Raw genomic sequence first — 23,284 nt, 5'->3', positions numbered from 1 at the left:
TTTTTTCTAATTCCAGAATATTCCTAAAATAATTAATCAATTACCTTAATTTCTTATTTCCTTAAAAATCACCTAATTTAATTTTATTTAATCACAACAAATTATTTTGATATTTCTTTTAAATCAAATTACCCCAAAATTAAATTAAATTGCCATTTACGGGGCGTTACATGCATATCATCATCATATTATGTAAATGCATCTATGTGACATAGGCACGCATCATATCATGTCAACATGCCGAAACATACTTTGAAACATACATCGTATTTAACATATAGGCATACTATCAAATTATAGGGCACATTTTAGAAATTACCTTTTTCCCAAAAATCACCAAATAAATATTTCTTTCTATATTCTCCAAAAATTTCTTCCATAATAATTCATAAAATAAAACACATGATTTTTTTTTTGAATTTTTTCAAAAAATTAAACATAATAAGATAAAAGAAGATATTATCAATTTCAATCTATTTGAGATATTTACACTTATATTGTAATACTTTCTTCAAACTTCTCTTTGATATGCCCAAATTTCTCTTCCTTACTCTTTCCTCCCAAATCTCTTTTACAAGCTCAATTTCTTTCTCACAATCTCTTTCTTTCTTCCTTACAACCTTTTTCTTTTTAATTTAAGTCCTCAAATTTTTTAAATTTTCTCTATTTATAGAAGGTTGAATTAAGCTTAACATAATTGTAGTGACTCACTATCTTTAATTATTTTGTCACATTTCTTAATTATTTCCCACTAAATCTCACTCATAATCTTTAATTATTTATCTACACCCTACTTTGTCTCCCACATTTCTCAATCATTTCACCAATTATATTTGATTATTTGTCCACACCCTACTTTGTCTCCCACATTTCTCAATTATTTCACCCATTATCTTTAATTATTTTGTCACATTTCTTAATTATTTTTTACTAAATCTCATCCATAATCTTTAATTATTTGTCCACTCCCTACTTTGTCTCCCACATTTCTCAATTATTTCACCCATTATCTTTGATTATTTGTTCACACCTTACTTAATCTCCCACATTTCTTAATTATTTCACCCATTATCTTTAATTATTTTGTCATATTTCTTAATTATTTTTCACTAAATCTCATCCATAATTTTTAATTATTTGTTCACACCCTACTTTGTCTCCCATATTTTTCAATTATTTCACCCAATATCTTTAATTATTTTGTCACACTTCTTAGTTATTTTTCACTAAATTTTCTTTTGAATAGATTATTCTTTCATTTAATTCATTAATTTTAAGCCCACTTTCTTAGCCTACTAACTCTAAGCTCATTTACTTATCATTTCATCTTTTTCAACTTAGCCCACTAACTCTAAACCCATTTACATAGTCTTTCCTTTTTTTTTTTTTTCAACTTAGCCCACTAACTCTAAGCCCATTTACTTAGCATTTTTTTTTTTTCAACTTAACCCATTAGTTTTCTCAATTATAATCTCCAATAGATGTAAAAATATTTTAAATACAAAAAATAATAATAATTATTATTCTCAAAATACTAGAATATTACATTAGGGGTCAGGGGTCAAGGTTCAAGGTTTCGGGTTCGGGGTTTTTTAGGGTTTAGGGTTTAACGTTTAGGGTTCAGAGTTTAGGGTTGAGGGTTTAGGGTTTTTTTTCCTGTAAATAAGAGATGTATAAAACAAAACAGGCCAAAAGACTACAAACCAAGGCTAGGGCATAACCTGGACTGCCAAAAAACCAGAGGTGACAACACATCAACAATCACTTTCTGGGCCAAAAATAGGAAAAAAAAACATAAAAATAAATGTAAAAAGGTTACACAAAACATAAAATATGTATAGTATAAATACACTGGCCAGAAGAGAGACGTAAACCATCATGAACTGACAATGTGACAGAAGAGATCTCTGACATTTCAAAGACTGATAAACAAACAAACCCAGATGAGCTGAGTATGAACGAAACATAAACACGGGAGGAGCTGGCACCAAGGATGAGGCGCCATGGACATCGCATCTTGTCCCCAAAGCAAAGCATCTCAGCGGGGATGAGAGGTATGGTTTCTTGGAAGCCTCCAAACGTGACGAAGAGCATGACTCTAAAGGGAAGACCTGAAGGAAATAGTTGTCAGCCGGGCCCACACAGCACACTGAATCAAATGAGCTAGCTGAGAAGCTGATCTCTCTTGATCACAAAAACACTTGTTGTTGTGCTCCCTCCAGATGAAGTAAACCATAGCATGAAGCACTAATCTATTTTCCACCTGTTAGGGACTCTTGCCGCTCTATCTAGCCGCAGTCAAAAGGACTCCAATGTCCCACTTGCGCCAAGGCTAGCTGAATTTCTTCGATCTACAAAAAAAGGATAGCACCTCTCGTGAGCAGCTACACTGGAAGAATAGATGGCTATGTCTCTTAGCATCCGCCCTGTAAAGAAAACATCTATTTGGGAAAGACAAGAACATGTTAATACGATCAAGAGTAAATAAACGTTCCCGAATTGATAGCCAAAGGATAAACGAGTGGGCAGGAATACTAACAGACAACCAAACTAAACAATACCAAGGAGCTTGAGAGCGTTGAGCTTGAATCGCCTGGAAGGCAGTCCTAACTGAGAAGAGCCCATTTGTGGCCGGAAGCCAATAAGGCTCATCATGGCGGTCAGGGTGAGGCAGACTAGGAAGGTGATTCCCACAGAGATCGGGGGATATAGAACTAAGGGTCTCCATCCAAGTCTTGGCACCATCCTCGATAAAATCCGAAACCTTAGCTAAAATAGGGATGCCTAATTGACGAGGTAATTGGCGAGGGAAGCGATCAATGAGCACACCCAATGGGTGCCACTGATCATACCAAAAGAACGTGCTACAACCGTCCCCAATCCTTCACCCAATAAAAGGTTTCAGGATTCCCCTTAATAAGAGCAGCTTCCTCCAATACCGCGGGTAGGCATACATAGTCTTAAGAAGCAAAAAACAAGTTCCTTTTACCCATAAGGATTCTCTATCCCCAACCAGTAGGCACCACATAAGCTTGGCTACCAAGGATTGATTCCATACATAGAGAGGCTTAAGGCCAAGGCCACCCTGCCTCTTCGGGCAACAAATGTCGTGCTAAGCAACTTTCGCTTTATGAGGGGTTCGTCTCATTACCACTCCAGAGGAAGTTACGAATAACTTGATCAATCTCATTAATCACCTTCTTCGGGAGGATAAACACCGAGGCCCAGTACACATAGATAGTGGAAAGGACCGGCTGCGCTAGCTGCAAGCGGCCCCCTAAATGAGAGAGCCCTACTGCGCCAAGCACAAATTTTATTCCTCACTCTATCAATAATAGCTTGACAGTTTCCATAGGAGATCTTAGAAGAGAGTAGAGGAACCCCCAAATATCGCATAGGCAGGCTCCCTCTACGAAACCTAGAGACATTATAAATAGCTTCACGAAGGGACAAGCCCTTGCACAAGATGAAACAATCACTCTTGGAAGGATTAGCAACTAGGCCTGACAAAGAGGAAAAACGCTCCAAGCATGACTTCAAGATGCTGACTAAGGAGGGGTCACCATGAGAGAACAGAAGCAAATCGTCTGCAAACATGAGCATCACCAGCTTAGTTTGCTCATATTTCCAGTGGTATTGAAAATTTGAAGCCCTCGAGTGGTGCTTGACAATTCCTTACAGGACTTGTATAACCAGAACAAAGACGTAAGGGGACAGGGGATCCCCTTGCCTCAACCCCATACCCCGGGGAAGAAACCATTTAACTGACCATTGATCTTAACCGAATAGCGGGAGGTCGTGATGCACTCTCGAATCCAACCACAAAATTGAGAAGGGAAGTTCATCAAATGAAGGGTCATCAGGAGAAAGTCCCACTCAATTGTATCATAAGCCTTAGCAAGATCGACTTTCATAGCATAACAAGAGAGCCCTTGGTGAAGATGGTATTGAAATACCAATTCTTGGGCGAGCAGGACATTATCCCCAATCGAACGCCCAGGCACAAAGGCCGCTTGAGACACATCCACCAAACCTGAGAGCACCGGCTTAATCCTATTAGTTAAGATTTTGGTTATGACTTTATACAACACATTATAATAAGAAATAGGCCTAAATTGGGATGGCGTCTTAGGGTGAGGCACCTTGGGAATGAGACTAATAATGGTTGTGTTAACTTGGCCCAAGAGGCGACCAGAGGCAAAAAAGCTTTGAACAGCCTTCACCACGTCCACACCCACGATCTCCCAAGACTTTTTGAAAAACTTAGCTATGAATCCATCAGGCCCAGGGGCTTTATCATCGCCCATACTGAAGAGGGCAGCCTTAACCTCTTCAGCTGAAACCTCAGCAATAAGTGTAACACCCGGTATTACTGGTGTTATGAGAATGAGAAAGGAAGTAAGAAAACTTTCAAAAATGTCCTTGAGGAGGTGTTAGATCCTTGAGAATATGGGTGCCCTATGAGAGGGGCATTTTGGTAATTTGGAAAGTAAAGTCCAATAAAGGGTATTTTGATAAATTAAAAATAATTCCTATGTGGAATTAGGTGTGTAAGTGAATAAAATCCCAATTGGGTATTTATGTGGAAATATGAGATTAATAATTCATGAAAGGGTATTTTGGTAATTTGGAGTGAGTCCATAGAGGAAATTAATTATGAAAAATAGAGAAATTGGAGAATATAAAATTATTGGAGGAAATAATTATTTTTTCCTAAATTGGTGAATTAATGTGGTAATGCCACATGGATGGCCAAGATAAAGGCTTGGAAGCCAAGTTTGTGTCTTAGAGTGACACTTGGCATAATCTTGAAAATTTGAGAGAAATTATATATATTGGAAATGTGGGGGAATATATATATATATATATGTGGATTTATGAGTTGGAGAAGGATTTAATTAAATGCAAAAAGAAATTATTTTAGTCTTTTAAGCATTTAATGAGAGTCATGATGGTGTTGGATTAAAAGAAAAATCCAAAAGAAAAAGAATTAGTCATGCATTAATGGTGGAAAATGGTCCCATTAAATTAAATGAGAAAGAAATTATTTATGTCTCTCAAGTGTGATGGTTATGAAAATGGTCTCATTTAAGTAAATGAGAAATAAATGGAAATTTCAAGAATCCAATGGATGAGATGTATTCTTGAGAAAGAGAATTAATCCAAGGGTGGGGATTTAAAGAGAAGTAATGGCATGGATTGCCAACATATTAAAAGTGTGCTTTCTTTTAATGGTGGAGATGAAGTCTTGTAAATGCAAAAGTAATCCAATGGGTGAGATTTAAAGGAAGGAAATGACATGGATTGTGTTTCCTCCAAGAGAGATGTATTTAATCTAAAGAGATGGATGGTTGGGATTTTCTCTCAAAAAGCAAATGGAAATCAAAGGCTAAGATGAAGTCTTGAAATGGCGATTTCAAGACAAGAGTAGTATTTAAAGGGAAAGTAAGCCTTTGTCTCAAGTTTTGCCATTTCAAAGAGAGAAAGAAAGTGAGAGGAAGGAAAGAGTTGTCTTCCAATGAGAAGAAAAGAGAAGAAAAGAAAAGGAAGAAGATGAAGGTAAGGGTTCTTCCTTAGTCTAATAATTTTTTTATTTCTCTTGAATGGTAGTAAGTTTCTTTTGGGATACCATCTTAGATGGGAGAAAATGAAGATGGAAGCTCTCTTGAAATGAAGATTTAAAGGTTCAAGAATGAGGTAAGGGATGGCCCCATGTGGAGGAGGCCTTGCATTGCATTGTAAGTAGGTTGCATAAATTTTTATGTATCTCTTTGCATGTTTTACTTGTTTATGAGACCTATGGCCATGGGGTGTGGGAAAGAAATGGTGGATTGATGCCTCAAACCATGTTGGGTTGTGAGGATAGAATGACTTAACCATGCTTGCATGCATTTGCCATTACATAAACTTGTTATGCTTGTATTTATTTTGCATATGCACCCTTACTGAGCTTTGTGGCTCATGAGGTTTTACCCTCCGCTTGTAGGTTGTTCTTATGTCAAAGAGAAAAGGAAATGTTGCAAGCTTGTGGTTGAAGCTCATGGTGTATTATTCCTTTGTTGTAAATTTATGGCTTAGGGAAGCTTATTTATTGTATGTGTATCATGTAATGTAATTTAATGGTTGGTAATGGCATGTGAAGGCCTAGAACCATGGATGTAATTTATTTGGAATAAATCATGAGGGTGGAGAAATGATTTTGTTTATGAATCTTGGTTGTGTAATGAGGCTTTGAAATGAGAAAAGTGGATGTTTTGATTCATATATGAGGGGTGGAAAAATCTGGAAATTTTTGGGTTAGAAGGCCTAAGAAAAAAAAGAAAAAAAGAGAAAAAAAGGGGAAAGCGAAGTGGCAGCAGCCGGGTGTAGCCAGGGCCTGCGTGTGGCCCGCAGGGGGCCATAACTGTGGCAGCAGGCATGCGCGCGGGCGGCCGCTGGGCAGCGCAGGCTCGTGTGGCTCTTGCAGCTGGCGCACAGCGGGGCCCCGGGCACGCCAGTAGGCCCCGCCGCCAAATTTTTTAAAAATTCAGAATTTTAGAGAATTAATGGGCAATTCTAAATTGATTTTTGGGCCCCGGAGGAATTTTCAAAATATCGGGATTTTTCGGGCATTTTGGAGAATAATGCCGAAATTTTGGAAAATTGAAAATTATGAGTTTTTCCTCCAAATTTGGTAAAATCAATGGGTTGATTGAAATGGTGAAATTTATGGAGCCCGGTAAAATTTTTGGATGGAAGAAGAATTTAAAATAATAAATAAGAAATGGCGAGTGAGCGTCTGAATGAGATTTCTTTTTAGTCGAATGCGGTGTGGTTGAAGCCCAATTCTACTAGTGAATCCTGGGGTTGAGGGAAGGGAATGACGAGCCTAGTTTCCACCTAGGGCGTTTTGTCTTGAAACATAGTCCACCCTTCACCAAAGGTCGGGCAGGTGGACAATTCGGGTAATTGTTCATGAGTAACACCCGTAAGTGGGAGCGGGGCGTTACAATAAGCTCAGCCCGTTGGTCTTGATCCAAACGCTTGTCAGTGAAGGGGGCCACCTCAATAGGGTAAAGGGGAGAGTTCCGAGAACTTGGCCCATAGAGATTATGGAAATAGGAGACCAAAACGTCTACAACCTTCTTTTTGGATTCAGTGAGGGTTCCATCTTCTCTCAGGAGGTACATAATACGGTGATTATTACACCTAGTGAGCATGGATTTGAAGAAGAATCGGGAACATCGATCTCCCTCAGCTGACCACCTAATCTGAGCACAAAGGAGGAAGTGGTCAGACTCTTGTGCAAGAGCCACTAAATAGTCCCTATTCAACTCAAGTTCCTACTGATGAAGGACAGGGTCATGGGGATTAGCCTGCAACTGTTGTTAGATACGAAGTAAATGATTTCTAAGGGACGAGACCAGGTCAGAGACATGACCCCTAGACCTATTGAGGGTCTTCATAGCATTCTTGACTGCTTTGAGTTTTTGAATAACCTGAAACATGGGAACTCCAGGGATCCACCTATTCCAACTAGCTTCCACCTTATCCAAGAAGATAGGGTGATCGACAAGGTGGTTAAGGAACCTAAACAGGTTGCCCTTATGCTGAAGATCACAAACAAGGCCACCACAACAGGGCTATGGTCATAAATCCCTGGCTGGAGAAAGAGAGCCTTGCTTTCCGAATAATGGGCAAGCCAATCATCATTGACTAGGGCTCTGTCAAGCTTCCTTAGAATACATTCATCACCAAACTTCTTATTGGTCCACGTCAACTTAGGGCCACTATAAGCCAAATCCTGAAGCGAGGCAGAAGAAGGGAAATCGTTAAATCTGCGCATACCCAAAGAGAAAGAGGTGTTGCCACCTCTCATTTCAGAACAATTACGACACACATTGAAATCCCCCAAAAGTAGCCAACGGTTAGAAAAAGCTAACACCCCAATGCCTGTGAGGGAATTCCATAATCTGGCTTGGTCCACCTTCTCATTCCTGGCATAAATACAAGACAGGATAAAAGGGATAGGGATCTCCGAACTCGTCACTTTGATATGGATAACCTGGTCCAACTTGAATAAGGTCCGCACACTAAGGGCATTCGGGTCATAACCTATCCAGATATGACCCCCATCACAGATATCATAATTGAAATCCCAATTCCAGAAAGGCATAACATTGTGAGAGACATCCGGAGCATGACTTTCTTAGATTCTAGTCTCTAAAAGAGCAACAAGCATCAACTTCTGAAAAGAGATAAAGGATCACACCTCAAATTGCTTAGGGGCTTGATTCAGACCCCTTACATTCCATGCAACAATCTGCATTATTGACACTCTTGAGGAGTTGGGTCCAAGCTCACGGACCCTGGCATCTTCTCTCCATGCTCAGGCATCTTCTTCCTATCCCTCTTAGCCTGAGCTTTGGTCTTGGATCGATGCCCCTTAGAGCTAGTGCTCCCAACTCTCTCAGGCTCTAAGATTTGTTCCTTGCTACCCTCTCGTTCACTCAAATGTCCTCGAGCATTTCCTTCCACTGCCTCTCCATCTGACTCCATTGGAGAGGGAACATCCTTATCTTCTTCTACAAAAGTAGAAAATTGGTTTTTAATTTGAGCGTCTACATCCTTAGGGTCATAAGGGACTGTAATGGTATGGAACTCAAGGCACTCTGCCATGGTCATAGAGGCATAATTAGGAGCATTCGGCCTAGGTGATGAGTTTACTTCCTTACCTTTATCTCGAGCCTTGCCCTTCTTACCTTGCACTCTAGTGAAGCCATCTTCCTCATCAACTTTCTTACTAACGTCAACATTATTAGGGTCAGGTTTAGGTTTTTTGGGTATTGAGAATCTGAGTGACCAAAAACCTTACAATGTGAACAAATCGATGGAATCCACTGATATTCAATCGGGAGCCTAGAAATACGACATTCACTAGTGGCTTCTTCTTAGCCCTGATCTATATCAATATACTTGGGAAATTTATAGCAGACATTAACATCAACACATACCCTAGCAAAACCTAATCTTGATCTAGCCTTTATCATTGGGTCAGCATACAACGACCTTTCTATTTGACTTGCCATTATAGAAATTCCTTTTAATGACCATCATTCTAAGGGCAGGTTATGAATCTTAATCAACAAAGGGATAGAAGAGTGGGAATCCTTAGCTAAGTTTATTCCTGGTTCCCAGCATTTAATAATAAATGGGCGACCCGCAAATTGGTACGGACCCTCATCAAAAAACCTTTAGCATACTCTCGTGGGAATCAAAGCGAAAGAAATAAAATCCAGTATTATTTGAAAGGACCTTTATAAGACCATGGCTCTACCACAAACGCCTGACAATATTTTGAACAACTGGGAAAGGCAACTGCTTTTCAATAAAATATCTAACCAGTGCATTCATCCAATATTCAGTGCATTCATCAATAATATCTCCAGGTGGGGGTTCGACGAGCCCTAACTTCCGCAACATCAACTCATGACTTGTTAGGTTGCAAAAGAGGCTTGCTGTTGGGCTGGAATGGGCCTAAACCCTATTGAGCTAGTGCCTAACTTTTATTAAACTTGGCTTGGATCTTTTGGCAAGCTGGGCCGAATTCCTGTCGGCTTACATGCTAGGGTAGATGGCCTTTTAAAAGCATCCCATGGCCATCTCGCTGTTGTCTAGAAGAAGAAGGCCCAGAGGGCGTTTGCTGGACTTCATGAGCTAGCCCAAAGATTGGCTGACCCACTCTATTGGAGGAAACTGCTTGATAGTTGGCTGCCGGCTGCTTTTGCATGGGGGAACCTGAGCCTTGTGGACCACTTGGGCCTTGAGTATGTCAGCCAACATCTTGAGGGAGAGTCTTTCGCATGTGAGGCCCACCATCTCCAAAACTCCTTGCTGCTTCATCCTTCAACGGTCAGCCTGTAGCAACCTAGCTGTTCCAGAAATTACGCAACAACGGATGTGACCGGGCACAACTTCGGGGATTGGACCCTTGCTGGAAGTAGGAGGGAGCTCGGGGAAGAGCACTGTTCGAGGCATGAAGCTTACCTAGTTGAGCTGCTGTCTCGTCACCCATTGGTTGCATCGGAGCCACCGCCTTCTACAACTGCTGGAGGTGATCGTCAGTCGACTTGAAGAAGGCTTTTGCCATCCCGAAGGACCACATCTTGCCTCGCAGCTTCCAGTCGCGCACTACTTGGATTCTCGACACCACCAGATGGAGGTGATCGTATTCCCACAACAACTTCAACACGCGATGAGAACGATCGCATGTCGATAGCATTTTCTGCGAACAACAGAGACTCTCGTGCTCTGCCACTATCTAGCGGAGGGAAGGATGAAGGGTCACCAGGTCGATCTATCTCGAGTGTTTGCCACCCTGCCTAGATGCTCCATTGGCGACCCCTTGCCTGAAGACATCCACTAGCAGCAGATTGTCATCTTAAGCAAATAATGCTTGCTCGACCTCCATCACAATGCAATCCAATTCACTGTAAGCATCGCTATCATTCCACACTTGAGCACTACCCTCTTCTTGTTCCAGCAGCATACCGGCGACTTCAAAGCCATAAAACTCACCAACAGAACTTGTTTTCGATCTTGCACCTTCCTTCCCTACATTTCCAGCCGCTTGTAAACCTTCATTAGTCATTCCTATCACGCTTGCAATAGCTAGATTTTGAGCGATTGACCTATTAATATGCTTTGTGATGCCCCCATATACACTGTTTTCTTTGGAATAGCCATGAGAACTTCAAAATCTCTCAAGCTAGAAAATAAAAGAGTGGTTTGATTTTTTCGACTCAGGGTTTAGGGTTAAGGGTTCAGGGTTCAGGGTTCAGGGTTCAAGGTTCAGGGTTCAGGGTTCAGGGTTTTTAGGGGGTTTAGGGTTTAGGGTTCAGGGTTCAGGGTTTAGGGTTTTTAGGGTGTTTAGGGTGTTTAGGGTTTAGGGTTTAGGGTTTAGGGTTTTTAGGGTGTTTAGGGTTTAGGGTTTAGGGTTTTTAGGGTGTTTAGGGTTTAGGGTGTTTAGGGTTTAGGGTGTTTAGGGTTTCGGGTTTAGGGTTTAGGGTTTGGGGTTTGGGGTTTGGGGTTTGGGGTTTCGGGTTTCAGGTTTGGGGTTTGGGGTTTCAGGTTTCGGGTTTCGGGTTTCGGGTTTAGGGTTTAGGGTTTAGGGTTTAGGGTTTAGGGTTTTTTTTTTTCTTTCTGTAAATAAGATGTATAGAAGAAAAAAAAGGCCGAAAAGGCTACAAGCGAAGGCCAGGGCATACCCCCGGCCACCAAAAAACCAGAGGCGACAACACATCAACCATCACCCTCTGGGCCAGGAATGGAAAAGAAAAAGAAAAGGAAGAAAAAAAGGGAAAAGCGACAGAAAAGAAAACGTATGTACAGTATAAAAGTCTGGCCAGAAGAGAGACGAAACCATCTCAAAATGGCAAAACAAAGAAAGTGCTCTGACAGTCCGCTGACTGATAAACCAACAAAACCAGATGAGCGGGGAATGAATGAAGCTAAAGCACCGGAGGGCTGGCACCATAGATGGGGTGCCATGGACATCGCATCTGGCCTCCACAGCAACGAATCTCAACGGGGTAGAGAGGTCTGATCTCTCGGAAGCCTCCAAATGTGATAAAGCGTATGACTCTGAAGAGTTGGCCTGAAGCGAATAGTCGTCAGCCGGGCCCACACTGCACACTGAATCAAATGAGCTAGCTGAGAAGTTGATCTCTCCTGATCCCGAAAACACCTGTTGTTGCGCTCCTTCCAGATGAAATAAACCATAGCATGAAGCACTAATCTGTTTGCCACCTGCCAGGGACTCTTGCCGCTCCATCTATCTGCAGCCCAAAGAACTCCAATGTCCCACCTGCGCCAAGGCCAGCTGAATTTCTTCGATCTACGAAAAAAAGACAGGACCTCTCGCGAGTAGCTACACTGGAAGAAAAGATGGCTATGTCTCTCGGCATCCGCCCTGCAAAGAAAACATCTATTCGGAAAAGACAAAAACAGGTTAATACGGTCAAGAGTAAATAAACGTTCCCGAATAGCAAGCCAAAAGATAAACGAGTAGGCAGGGATACTAACAGACGACCAAACTAAACGGTACCAGGGAACCTGGGAGCGCTGAGCTTGAATAGCTTGGAAGGCCGTCCTAACAGAGAAGAGCCCATTCGCAGCTGGGAGCCAATAAGGCTCATCACTACAGCTAGAGTAAGGCAGACTAGGGAGGTGGCTCCCACAGAGATCAGGAGATATGGAACTAAGGGTCTCCATCCGAGTCCAGGCACCGGCCTCAATAAAATCTGAAACTTTAGCCAAAATAGGGATACCTAATTGACGAGGTAATTGACGAGAGAAGCGATCAATGAGCACGCCCAATGGGTGCCACTGATCATACCAAAAAAAGGTGCTACAGCCGTCCCCAATTCTCCATCCGAAAAAAGGTTTCAGGATTCCTCGTAATAGGAGCAGCTTTCTCCAATACCAGGGGCAAGCATACGGAGTCTTGAGAAGCCAAAAACAAGTTCCTTTTACACGATAAGTGTGCACCCACTGCACCCATAAGGATTCTCTATCCCCACCCAGCAGGCGCCAAATAAGCTTGGCTACCAAGGATTGATTCCAAACATAGAGAGGCTTAAGGCCAAGGCCACCCTGTCTCTTTGGGCAACAAATGTCATACCAAGCCACTTTTGCTTTATGAGAGTCCGCCTCATTACCACTCCAGAGAAAGTTACGAGTAAGTTGCTCAATCTCTTTGATCACCTTCTTCGGGAGGATAAAAACAGAGGCCCAGTACACATAGATAGTGGAAAGAACCTATTGCGCTAACTGCAAACGGCCTCCAAATGAGAGAGCCCTACTGCGCCAAGTACAAATCTTATTCCTCACTCTAGCAATGACGGGCTGACAATCTCCATAGGAGAGCTTAGAAGAGAGAAGAGGAACCCCCAAATATCTCATAGGCAGACTCCCTCTCCAAAATCCAGAGGCAATATAAATAGCTTCACGAAGGGATGGGTCCTTGCAAGAGACGAAACAATCACTCTTGGAAGGATTGGCAACAAGGCCCGACAAAGAGGAGAAACGCTCCAGGCAAGACTTCAAGATGTTAACCGAGGAGGGGTTGCCATGAGAGAACAGGAGCAAATCATCAGCGAACATGAGCATCACTGTCTTAGTCTGCTCACATTTCCAGTGGTATTGAAAGTCTGAAGCCCTCGAGTGATGCTTGACAATACCTTGCAGGACTTGCATAACTAGAACAAAGAGGTAAGGGGACAGGGGGTCCCCTTGCCTCAACCCCCTGCCCCCGGGGAAAAAACCATTTAATTGACCATTGATCTTAATCGAATAACGGGGGGTCGTGATGCACTCTCGAATCCAGCCACAAAATTGGGAAGGGAAGTTCATCAAATGAAGGGTCATCAGGAGGAAGTCCCACTCCACTGTATCATAAGCCTTAGCAAGGTCGACTTTCATAGCACAACGGGGGGCCCCCTGGTGAAGATGGTATTGAAAAACCAACTCCTGGGCTAATAGAACATTATCCCCAATCGAACGCCCTGGCACAAAGGCCGCTTGAGACACATCCACCAAACCTGAGAGCACCGGCTTGATCCTATTAGCCAAAATTTTGGTTATGATTTTATACAAGACATTACAACACGATATAGGCCTAAATTGGGATGGCGTCTCAGGATGAGGCACCTTGGGAATGAGACTAATAATGGTTGCGTTAACCTGACTCAAGAGGCGACCGGAGGCAAAAAAGCTTTGAACAGCCTTAACTACATCCGCCCCCACAATCTCCCAAGACTTTTTGAAGAATTTGGCTGTAAAACCATCAGGCCCAGGGGCTTTATCATCGCCCATACTGAAGAGGGCAATCTTAACTTCTTCAGCCGAAACCTCAGCAATAAGCCCAGTCCATTGGTCATGATCCAGACGCTTATCTATGAAGGGGGCCACATCAGTAGGGCTAAGAGGAGAGTTCCGAGAACTTGGCCTATAAAGATTTTGGAAATAAGAGACCAAAACATCTGCAACCTCATCTTTGGACTTGGTGAGGTTGCCATCTTCTCTTAGGAGGTTCATAATACGGTGATTATTACGCCTAGAGAGCATAGATTGGAAGAAGAATCGTGAACATCGATCTCCCTCAGCAGACCACCTAATACGAGCACGAAGGCGAAAGTGGTCAGACTCTTGAGCAAGAGCTAGTAAAAGATCCCTATTCAACTCAAGCTCTTGCTGGTGAAGGACTGGGTCATGGGGAGTATCCTGCAACCGTTGTTGGATACGAAGAAGGTGATTTCTAAGGGACGAGACCCGGTCAGAAACATGCCCCCTGGACCTGTTGAGGGTCTTCATAGCATTCTTGACTACTTTGAGTTTCTGCACAACTTGAAACATGGGAACTCCAGGGATCCACCTATTCCAACTAGCTTCCACCCTTTCTAAGAAGAGAGGGTGATCTACAAGGTGGTTTAGGAACCTAAACGGGCTACCCTTATGCTGAAGATCCCCAGACAAGGCTACCACAACAGGGCTATGGTCAGAAATCCCTGGCTGGAAGAAGAGAGCTTTACTTTCTGAAAAATGGGCAAGCCAATCATCATTAATCAGAGCTCTGTCAAGCTTTCTTAGAATACACTCATCACCAAACCGCTTATTGGTCCACGTCAACTTAGGGCCACTATAGGCCAAATCCTGGAGCGAGCCTGAGGAGAGGAAATCATTAAACCTACGCATACCCAAGGAGAAAGAGGTGTTGCCACCCTTCATCTCAGAACCGTCGCGACACACGTTGAAATCCCCCAAAAGGAGCCAGGGGTCAGAAGAACTTGACGCCCCAATGCCGGTGAGGGAATTCCATAATCTGGCTTGGTCCACCTCCTCATTCCTGGCATAAATGCAAGACATAATGAAAGGGGTAGGGATCTCCAAGCTCGTCACTTTAACATGAAAAACCTGGTCCGACTTGAATAAGGTCTGCACACTAAGGGTGTTGGGGTCATAACCTATCCATATACGACCCCCATCACAGATATCATAATTGAACTCCCAATTCCAGAAAGGCATGACATTGTGAGAGACATCCGAAGCATGTCTCTCTTGGACTCTAGTCTCTAAAAGAGCCACAAGCGACAATTTCTGAGAAGAGATAAAGGACCTCACTTCAAATTGCTTAGGGGCTTGATTCAGCCCCCTAACATTCTATGCAGCAATCTGCATAACTAATAATCTTGAGGGGTTGGGTCCAAGCTCATGGACCCTATCGTCTACTCTCCATGCTCACACATCTTCTTCCTATCCCTCTTAGTCTGAGCTCGGGTCTTGGAATGATGCCCCTCAGAGCTACTACTCCCAATTCGTCCAGGCTCTAAGATCTGTTCCTCGTTACCTTCTCGCTCACTTAAACAGCCTCGAGTATTTTCTTCTGCTACCTCTCTATCTAACTCCATTGTAAAGGGAACATCCGTATCTGTAATACCCGAGAAATTATTAAGAGTATAAATGATTTTTAATGAAGGGTATAACGGGAATTATCGAAAGAATAAGGCTATATGACACACTAACGCAGTTTTAGATAATTAAATCAGTCGGAGGGAGTAACCCGGACCTTAGATAGCCAAAGAAAATTATATAATATCGACAAGTGATTCGAATTAAGATTTTTAGTGATGAAAGAAATTGGATCAAGAACAGTTTTCGGTACAGCTGTCGACTGGGCTGAGAAAATCGAATCGACGTTAGAGATATCTGAAAAGGTCAACGGAACGTGTCAAGGACTAATATTTTAAGTATAAAACAACCCTTAAGCGATTTCAGGTTAAATTAAATGGATTTAGGGTCAATTTAACCAGCCGGGGCTAAGTGCAGTTTTCTAAATCTGCCAGAGGGAGGTCAAAACGGTAATTTTTCAGGAATTTCGAGGGTCAAACGAGATGTGCTAAGCTTGAGGGACTTAGTGGTATATTTGGATTTATCAGGGGTGTTGTGAAAAGGGCAGAAGTGTCGTTTAAAGAAATTGGGGGCCAAAGTGTAATAAATGGAAAATGATGGTGTGAACGCGAAGGAAGGTGGCCGCCGCAAATCCACGCACATGGAGGCCAAATCTAGAGATTGGACGGCCGAGGGAGGTTCGGGGGAGGTCGTATACGGCGATGGGATGCTTGGGGTCCAAGTTGAGGCCGTTGATTGGCCGGAATTCGATCGGTTTTTGGGTATAAAAGGGGCCGAGGGTTTCGGATTTTGGGGCGTGAAATCGACCTTGTTTTTGAATGATTTTGGGAGATTGATTAAGGGGTTTCTGATCCTTGTGTCAAGGAGAAGAAAATGGGAGTGTTTTGAAGCATTTTGGATCAGTTTAGAGGCCAAACGAGGCTTGGCCGAGAACGGGTGGCGGACCGCCACTGGCCGCCTGTAACTGCCCGTTTGGGGCGTTTTCCGGTGACGTTTCGGCACGAAAATCATGCCATTAGGATCGATTCTCCAAGGGCTTCAAGGGGGTATCTTTTGTTTGGGCATCGGAGACGTCGACGGCGGCCGGAAAATTGAAGAAGATGGTGGCGCGTGGCTGCACGCGCCAGCCTTCACGCGCAGCCACGCGCTAGGCGCGTGAGAGCGCGTGCCAAAGGGTAATTCAGTAATTTTAATTCCAGTATTTTTGTTAATTTATTTGAAGATTTATCATGTTGAAACATTTTGGAAAATGTTTGAGGAAATAATTATTTTGGAATTATCAAGGAGAAAATTGGGAGAAAATAGAGAAAATTAAGGAAAAATTGAGGAAAATGGATTTTAATGCTTCCTCAATTAAATATGATATTTAGGAAGTATCTTGGCTGGAGGTTGAGCACAAGTTCAAGTATTTGGGGTTTGGCACGTAAATCGAGGCCGTACACGAGGATCGAGGTGATCCGAATACGTTCGAGGTGAGTGGTCTGATCCTATCTTTACCTTATCTTGAAAACATGTTGGAAGGTGTGTAGTGGGTTCAGGTGGGCGGTGTTACCCTCCCGAACTTAGGTTACACGCAAATGGGACCAGTTCTAGTGAGCGATTTTACCCCCTGGAACTTGGGTTGTACCGCGAAAGCATTTCATTTATGTATTTATGTCATCATTTGCATATTGTACATGTGATATAATACATCAACTATTTTTACTTACAAAAGAGTCGGTGCATGGCGTGTGATTTTCATATCATCGGGGTATTGATATTCGTGTCAATGTTGTTTTCTGTGTTGGACGGGTTGGGGTCTACTTGAGAAAGGGACAATGTTAATCCAGGTGAACGGGTGTCACACTGGGGCACTCGAGGGAACAATGTTAAACCAGGTGAACGGGTGTCACGACGGTGCACTCGAGGGATTAACATTAGACCAGGTGAACGGGTGTTACAGTAGGGCATTCGAGGGATTAAGTATGTCAGGGGAGTTTCTCAAGTTAGACATGTTTTGCATGTTGCCGCTTGTCTGAATATGCCATGCTCGTGTGTCTCTCATGCATTGTATAATCTGTTTCTATACCGTCACTTAGATGTTTTATCATCTAACTTGGGCTATGCCCCTGGAACGTTTAATGTTCCAGCCAGGAACTGCTGCGAAGGCAAGGAAGTGGCCGGTTGAGGGCCAATGGTGCTTAGTTTGTTAGTCGTTGTAACGTTTGGAGGCTTTAGTATGTATTTCAGGTTGTAAATGATCAGTTGTATAGTAGCAAAGTTGTCATCTAATCTGTATTACGTATGTTGTTAAGGGAATACCATGTAAGAACTACGGTGTTTGATGTTAATATATCCGCTGCATTGTATTATATCTCGTTTAGTTTAAGATTATTGATCTTGATAGTTAAACGGGCAAGACTGGGGTTCGCGGGGTTTTGTTTCTGCATGTGAAGATTGTTCTTGAAATACCGCGCGTGTTGAACTTAAAGAGGAAAAAAAAAAGAAATCCCGAGAATACCCTTATAGTGACACGCTTGGCGAGACGGGGTGTTACAGTATCTTCTTCTGCAAGAGCACAAAATTGGTTTTTAATTTGGGCATCAATATCCTTTGGGTCATAAGGGACTGTGATGGTATGGAACTCAAGGCACTCTGCCATGGTCATAGAGGCATAATCAGGAGGATTTGTCCTAGATGATGAGATTGCTTCCTTACCCTTATCTTGGACCTTGCCCCTCTTATATTGCACTCTCACAAAGCCATCTCCCTCATTGACTTTCTTACTAACTTCAACATTATTAGGGTCGGGTCTAGGCTTGTTTGGACATCGGGAATCGGAGTGACCAAAAACCTTACAATGTGAGCAAATCGATGGGATCCACTGATATTCAATCGGGAGTCTAGAAATACGACGTTCGCCAGTGGCTTCATCATACCCCTGATCAATATCAATATACTTGGGAAATTTAGAGGAGGCACTAACCTCCACACACACCCTGGCAAAACCTAATCTTGATCTATCCTCTGTCATGGGGTCAGCATATAACGGCCTTCCGATTTGACTTGCCATAATAGAGATACCTTTTAAGGACCAGCCTTCTAAGGGCAAGTTATGGATCTTAATCCACAAGGGAATAGAAGAGTGGGAGTCCTTAGCTAAATTCATTCCTGGTTCCCAACATTTAATAATAAATGGGCGACCCGCAAAATGGTAGGGACCCTCGTCAAAAACTCTCAACATACTTTCTTGGGAGTCAAATCGAAAGAAATAAAATCCGCTATTATTTGAAAGAACCTCTAAAAGGCCACAATTTTGCCACAAACGCTTAGCTATATTCTGAACAACCGGGAAAGGTAATCGCTTTTCAATAAAATATCCAACCAGCGTATTCATCCAATATTCAGTGCATTCATCAATAACATCGCTAGGTAATTTAACAAGAGGGATTTCGGATTGCGTACCTGAAGGCGGAAAAAAATCCAAACGCGTGGGGGATCGATGGGTCCTAACATCCGCGACTTCGGCCCATGATTTTTTGGGATGCAAAACAGGCTTGTTATTGGGCTGAACTGGGTCAAAACCCTGCTGGGTTTGTGCACGATGCCTTTGAAAAAAACCTTGAGATTTTGGGCCAGCTGAGCCTCGGTTCTGTTGGCCCACTTGCTGGGATAAAAATCCCTTGAAAGGCAGCCCATTACTCATGCTTGGTTGCCTAGAAGAAGAATGGCCCGCGTCCATTTGCGAGAGATCACGCACAGGCCCAAAGGGCGGCTGATCCAGCCCACTAAATGAGCTAGCTTGATGGTGGGCCGAAGCCTGCCTGTGATTAAAGGCCCTTGGGCCACGTGGGCCACGGTTCTGTGGGCCAATAGCTTGAGTGGGCGCCTGCTGCAGGAAAGGCCCACTTTCTTTAAACCTCTTAGGCGCTGTCATCTTTTCCAACGTTCGACCTGCAACAGCATGGATGGTCCGTGAATTGCGCTGCCACTGATGTGACTTGGCTGCACTTTGTGAAGTTGAGCCTTGCTGGAAGAGGGTGGGAGCTCGGGGAACAGCCTGGTCAGAGGCCTGGGCATTGCCGAAATGGGGGCCTGTTGCATTACCAGCTGGGTGGTGCTGCAGTCGATGATGAGAATCATCACCCACCGCCAGAGCCACTGTCTTCCTCCCCTGAAAATTGGTTCGAGCAGTATCTACGAGAGGTGAGTCATTTCTGATGGGACCAGAGCGTCCATTATCCAGCTGGTTCATGCATCGCAGCCCATTATCCACACTTGCTCTTCCTTCGTTATTTTCTCCGCCACCTAAAGAAGCTGATAGCACTTCACCTCCTGGTTTTCCATGCTCTAGGGATGTTATCACGGTAGCAGCGCTTCCTGTATGAGGAGGAGATAGTGCCCGACTACCCATCAACGGGGGGAACGACGCTGGGTCTCCCAAGTCGATCTTTCCAGACGCAGCATCGCCTTGCCCATAAGCTCCTTCCAGCAGGTCGTCTCCAAGCAGGTCGTCTTCCTCAGCCATGAAGACCTGTCCACATGCCATTACTTGGCGTTCTTCTTCACTGTAAGGTTCACTATTATTTTGAACCTGGACGCTTCCTTCCTCCATTTCGGTTGACATGCTGGCTGTTTCATAGCCATTTAACTCGTCGTCCAAACTCGCCTTCACTGTAGGGTTTGGGGTTTGGGGTTTGGGGTTAGGGGTTTAGGATTTGGGGTTAGGGGTTAGGGTTTAGGGTTTAGGGTTTAGGGTTTAGGGGTTAGGGGTTAGGGTTTAGGGTTTGGGGTTTGGGGTTTGGGGTTTGGGGTTTGGGGTTTGGGGTTTGGGGTTTGGGGTTTGGGGTTTGGGGTTTGGGGTTTGGGGTTTGGGGTTTGGGGTTAGGGGTTTGGGGTTAGGGTTAGGGGTTTGGGGTTTGGGGTTTGGGGTTTGGGGTTTGGGGTTTGGGGTTTGGGGTTAGGGTTTAGGGTTTAGGGGTTAGGGGTTAGGGTTTAGGGTTTAGGGGTTTGGGGTTTGGGGTTTAGGGTTTAGGGTTTAGGGTTTAGGGTTTAGGGTTTAGGGTTTAGGGTTTAGGGTTTAGGGTTTAGGGTTTAGGGTTTAGGGTTTAGGGTTTAGGGTTTAGGGTTTAGGGTTTTTTTTTTTCTGTAAATAAGAGATGTATAAAAGAAAAAGGCCAAAGAAGGCTACAAACAAAGGCCAGGGCATACCCCGGGCCACCAAAAAACCAGAGGCAACAACACATCAAGAATCACTCTCTGGGCCAAAAAAAAAGAAAAAAGAAGCAAGGCGACAGAAAACAAAACATATGTACAGTATAAATGTTCTGGCCAGGAGAGGAACAAAACCATCTCCTGATGGGAAGGCAAAGAGGAAAATCTCTGACAGTCCAACGACTGATAAACCAACAAACCCAGATGAGCTGGGAATGAAAGAAGAATGAAGAAGAAGCACTGGAGGGCTGGCACCATAGATGAGGCGCCAAGGGTATCTCGACCTGCCTCCAAAGCAACACATCTCAACAGGGATGGGAGGTCTGGTCTCGCGGAAGTCTCCAAACGTGATGAAGCGCATGACTCTGAAGGGTTGGCCTGAAGCGAATAGTCGTCAGCCGGGCCCACACAGCACACTGAATCAAATGAGCAAGCTGAGATGCTGATCTCTCCTGATCCCGAAAACACCTGTTGTTGCGCTCCCTCCAGATGAAATAAACCATAGCATGAAGCACTAATCTATTTGCCACCTGCCAGGGACTCTTGCCACTCCATCTAGCTGCAGCCCAAAGAACTCCAATGTCCCACCTGCGCCAAGGCCAGTTGAATTTCTTCGATCTACGGAAAAAAGACAGCACCTCTCGCGAGTAGCTACACTGGAAGAAGAGATGGCTATGTCTCTCAGCGTCCGCCCTGCAAAGAAAACATCTATTCGGAAAAGACAAAAACAGGTTAATACGATCAAGAGTAAATAAACGTTCTCGAATAGCAAGCCAGAAGATAAACGAGTAGGCAGGGATACTAACAGACGACCAAACTAAACGGTACCAGGGAACCTGGGAGCGTTGAGCTTGAATAGCCTGGAAGGCCGTCCTAACAGAGAAGAGCCCATTTGCAGTTGGGAGCCAATAAGGCTCATCACGGCAGCCAGGGTGAGGCAGACTAGGGAGGTGGCTCCCACAAAGATCAGGGGATATGGAACTAAGGGTCTCCATCCGAGTCCAGGCACCATCCTCAATAAAATGCGAAACCTTAGCCAAAATAGGGATACCTAACTGACGAGGTAATTGGCGAGGGAAGCGATCAATGAGCACACCCAACGGGTGCCACTGATCATACCAAAAAAATGTGTTACAACCATCCCCAATTCTCCACCCAAAAAAAGGTTTCAGGATTCCCCGTAATAGGAGCAGCTTCCTCCAATACCAAGGGCAAGCATACGGAGTCTTAAGAAGCCAAAAGCAAGCTCCTTTTACCCGATAGGTGTGCATCCACTGCACCCATAAGGATTCTCTATCCCCAGCCAGCAGGCGCCAGATAAGCTTGGCTACCAAGGATTGATTCCAAACATAGAGAGGCTTAAGGCCAAGGCCACCCTGCCTCTTCGGCCAACAAATGTCATGCCAAGCCACTTTCGCTTTATGAGGGTCCGCCTCATTACCACTCCAGAGGAAGTTACGAGTAAGTTGCTCAATCTCTTTGATCACCTTCTTCGGGAGGATAAACACCGAGGCCCAATACACATAGATAGTGGATAGGATCGACTGTGCTAACTGCAGTCGGCCTCCAAATGAGAGAGCCCTGCTGCGCCAAGCACAAATCTTAGTCCTCACTCTATCAATGATGGTCTGACAATCTCCATAGGAGAGCTTAGAGGAGAGCAGAGGAACCCCCAAATATCTCATAGGCAGACTCCCTCTCCGAAAACCAGAGGCGACATAGATAGCTTCACGAAGGGATGGGTCCTTGCAAGAGACGAAACAATCACTTTTAGATGGATTGGCAATAAGACCCGACAAAGAGGAAAAACGCTCCAAGCACGACTTCAAGATGCTAACCGAGGATGGGTCGCCATGAGAGAACAGGAGCAAATCATCAGCGAACATGAGCATCACTGTCTTAGTCTGCTCACATTTCCAATGGTATTGAAAGTCTGAATCCCTCGAGTGGTGCTTAACAATACCTTGCAGGACTTGCATAACTAGAACAAAGAGGTAAGGGGACAGAGGGTCCCCTTGCCTCAATCCCCTGCCCCCGGGGAAAAAACCATTTAACTGACCATTGACCTTAACCGAATAGCGGGGGGTCGTAATGCACTCTCGAATCCAGCCACAAAATCGGGAAGGGAAGTTCATCAGATGAAGAGTCATCAGGAGGAAGTCCCACTCCACAGTGTCATAAGCCTTAGCAAGATCAACTTTCATAGCACATCGGGGGGCCCCTTGGTGAAGATGGTATTGAAAAACCAACTCCTGGGCAAGCAGAACATTATCCCCAATAGAACGCCCTGGCACAAAGGCCGCTTGAGACACATCCACCAATCCAGAGAGCACTGGCTTAATCCTATTGGCCAAGATTTTGGTTATGATTTTATACAAGACATTACAACACGAGATAGGCCTGAATTGGGAAGGCGTCTCAGGATGAGGAACCTTGGGAACGAGGCTAATTATGGTGGCGTTGACCTGGCCCAAGAGGCGACCAGAGGCAAAAAAACTTTGAACAGCCTTAACCACATCCACCCCCACGATCTCCCAAGACTTTTTGAAGAACTTAGCTGTAAAACCATCGGGCCCCGGGGCTTTATCATCGCCCATATTGAAGAGGGCAGTCTTAACTTCTTCAGCCGAAACCTCAGCAATAA

General features: G+C 44.0%; 1 protein-coding gene across 1 annotated transcript; it reads right to left on the bottom strand.

The window, feature by feature from the left end:
- Nucleotides 1-11,929: 11,929 nt before the first annotated feature.
- Nucleotides 11,930-20,041, bottom strand: LOC127807600 (uncharacterized). Its single transcript, XM_052345601.1, has 4 exons — nucleotides 17,984-20,041; nucleotides 12,871-15,135; nucleotides 12,064-12,744; nucleotides 11,930-11,950 (listed from the first exon to the last, which is right to left on the bottom strand). Exons 1-4 carry the CDS (start codon nucleotides 20,039-20,041, stop codon nucleotides 11,930-11,932), a joined length of 5,025 nt encoding a protein of 1,674 aa, XP_052201561.1.
- Between the last annotated feature and the right edge of the window lie 3,243 nt (nucleotides 20,042-23,284).

Source organism: Diospyros lotus, chromosome 8 (assembly GCF_014633365.1).
Source record: "Diospyros lotus cultivar Yz01 chromosome 8, ASM1463336v1, whole genome shotgun sequence".
NCBI classification, from domain to species: Eukaryota; Viridiplantae; Streptophyta; class Magnoliopsida; order Ericales; family Ebenaceae; genus Diospyros; species Diospyros lotus.
This window is presented reverse-complemented; position numbering and strand designations above follow the sequence as displayed.

Excerpts from the sequence above, each read along its gene's own strand:
- LOC127807600 (XM_052345601.1), bottom strand. The coding sequence starts at position 20,041 with ATGGAGGAAGGAAGCGTCCAGGTTCAAAATAATAGTGAACCTTACAGT. Across the intron at positions 12,745-12,870 it reads GTCAGCCCGTCATTGCTAGA|GTGATCAAAGAGATTGAGCA; the intron begins GTGAGGAATAAG and ends CTCCCGAAGAAG. Across the intron at positions 11,951-12,063 it reads ACCGTTTAGTTTGGTCGTCT|GGCGGATGCCGAGAGACATA; the intron begins GTTAGTATCCCT and ends TTTTCTTTGCAG.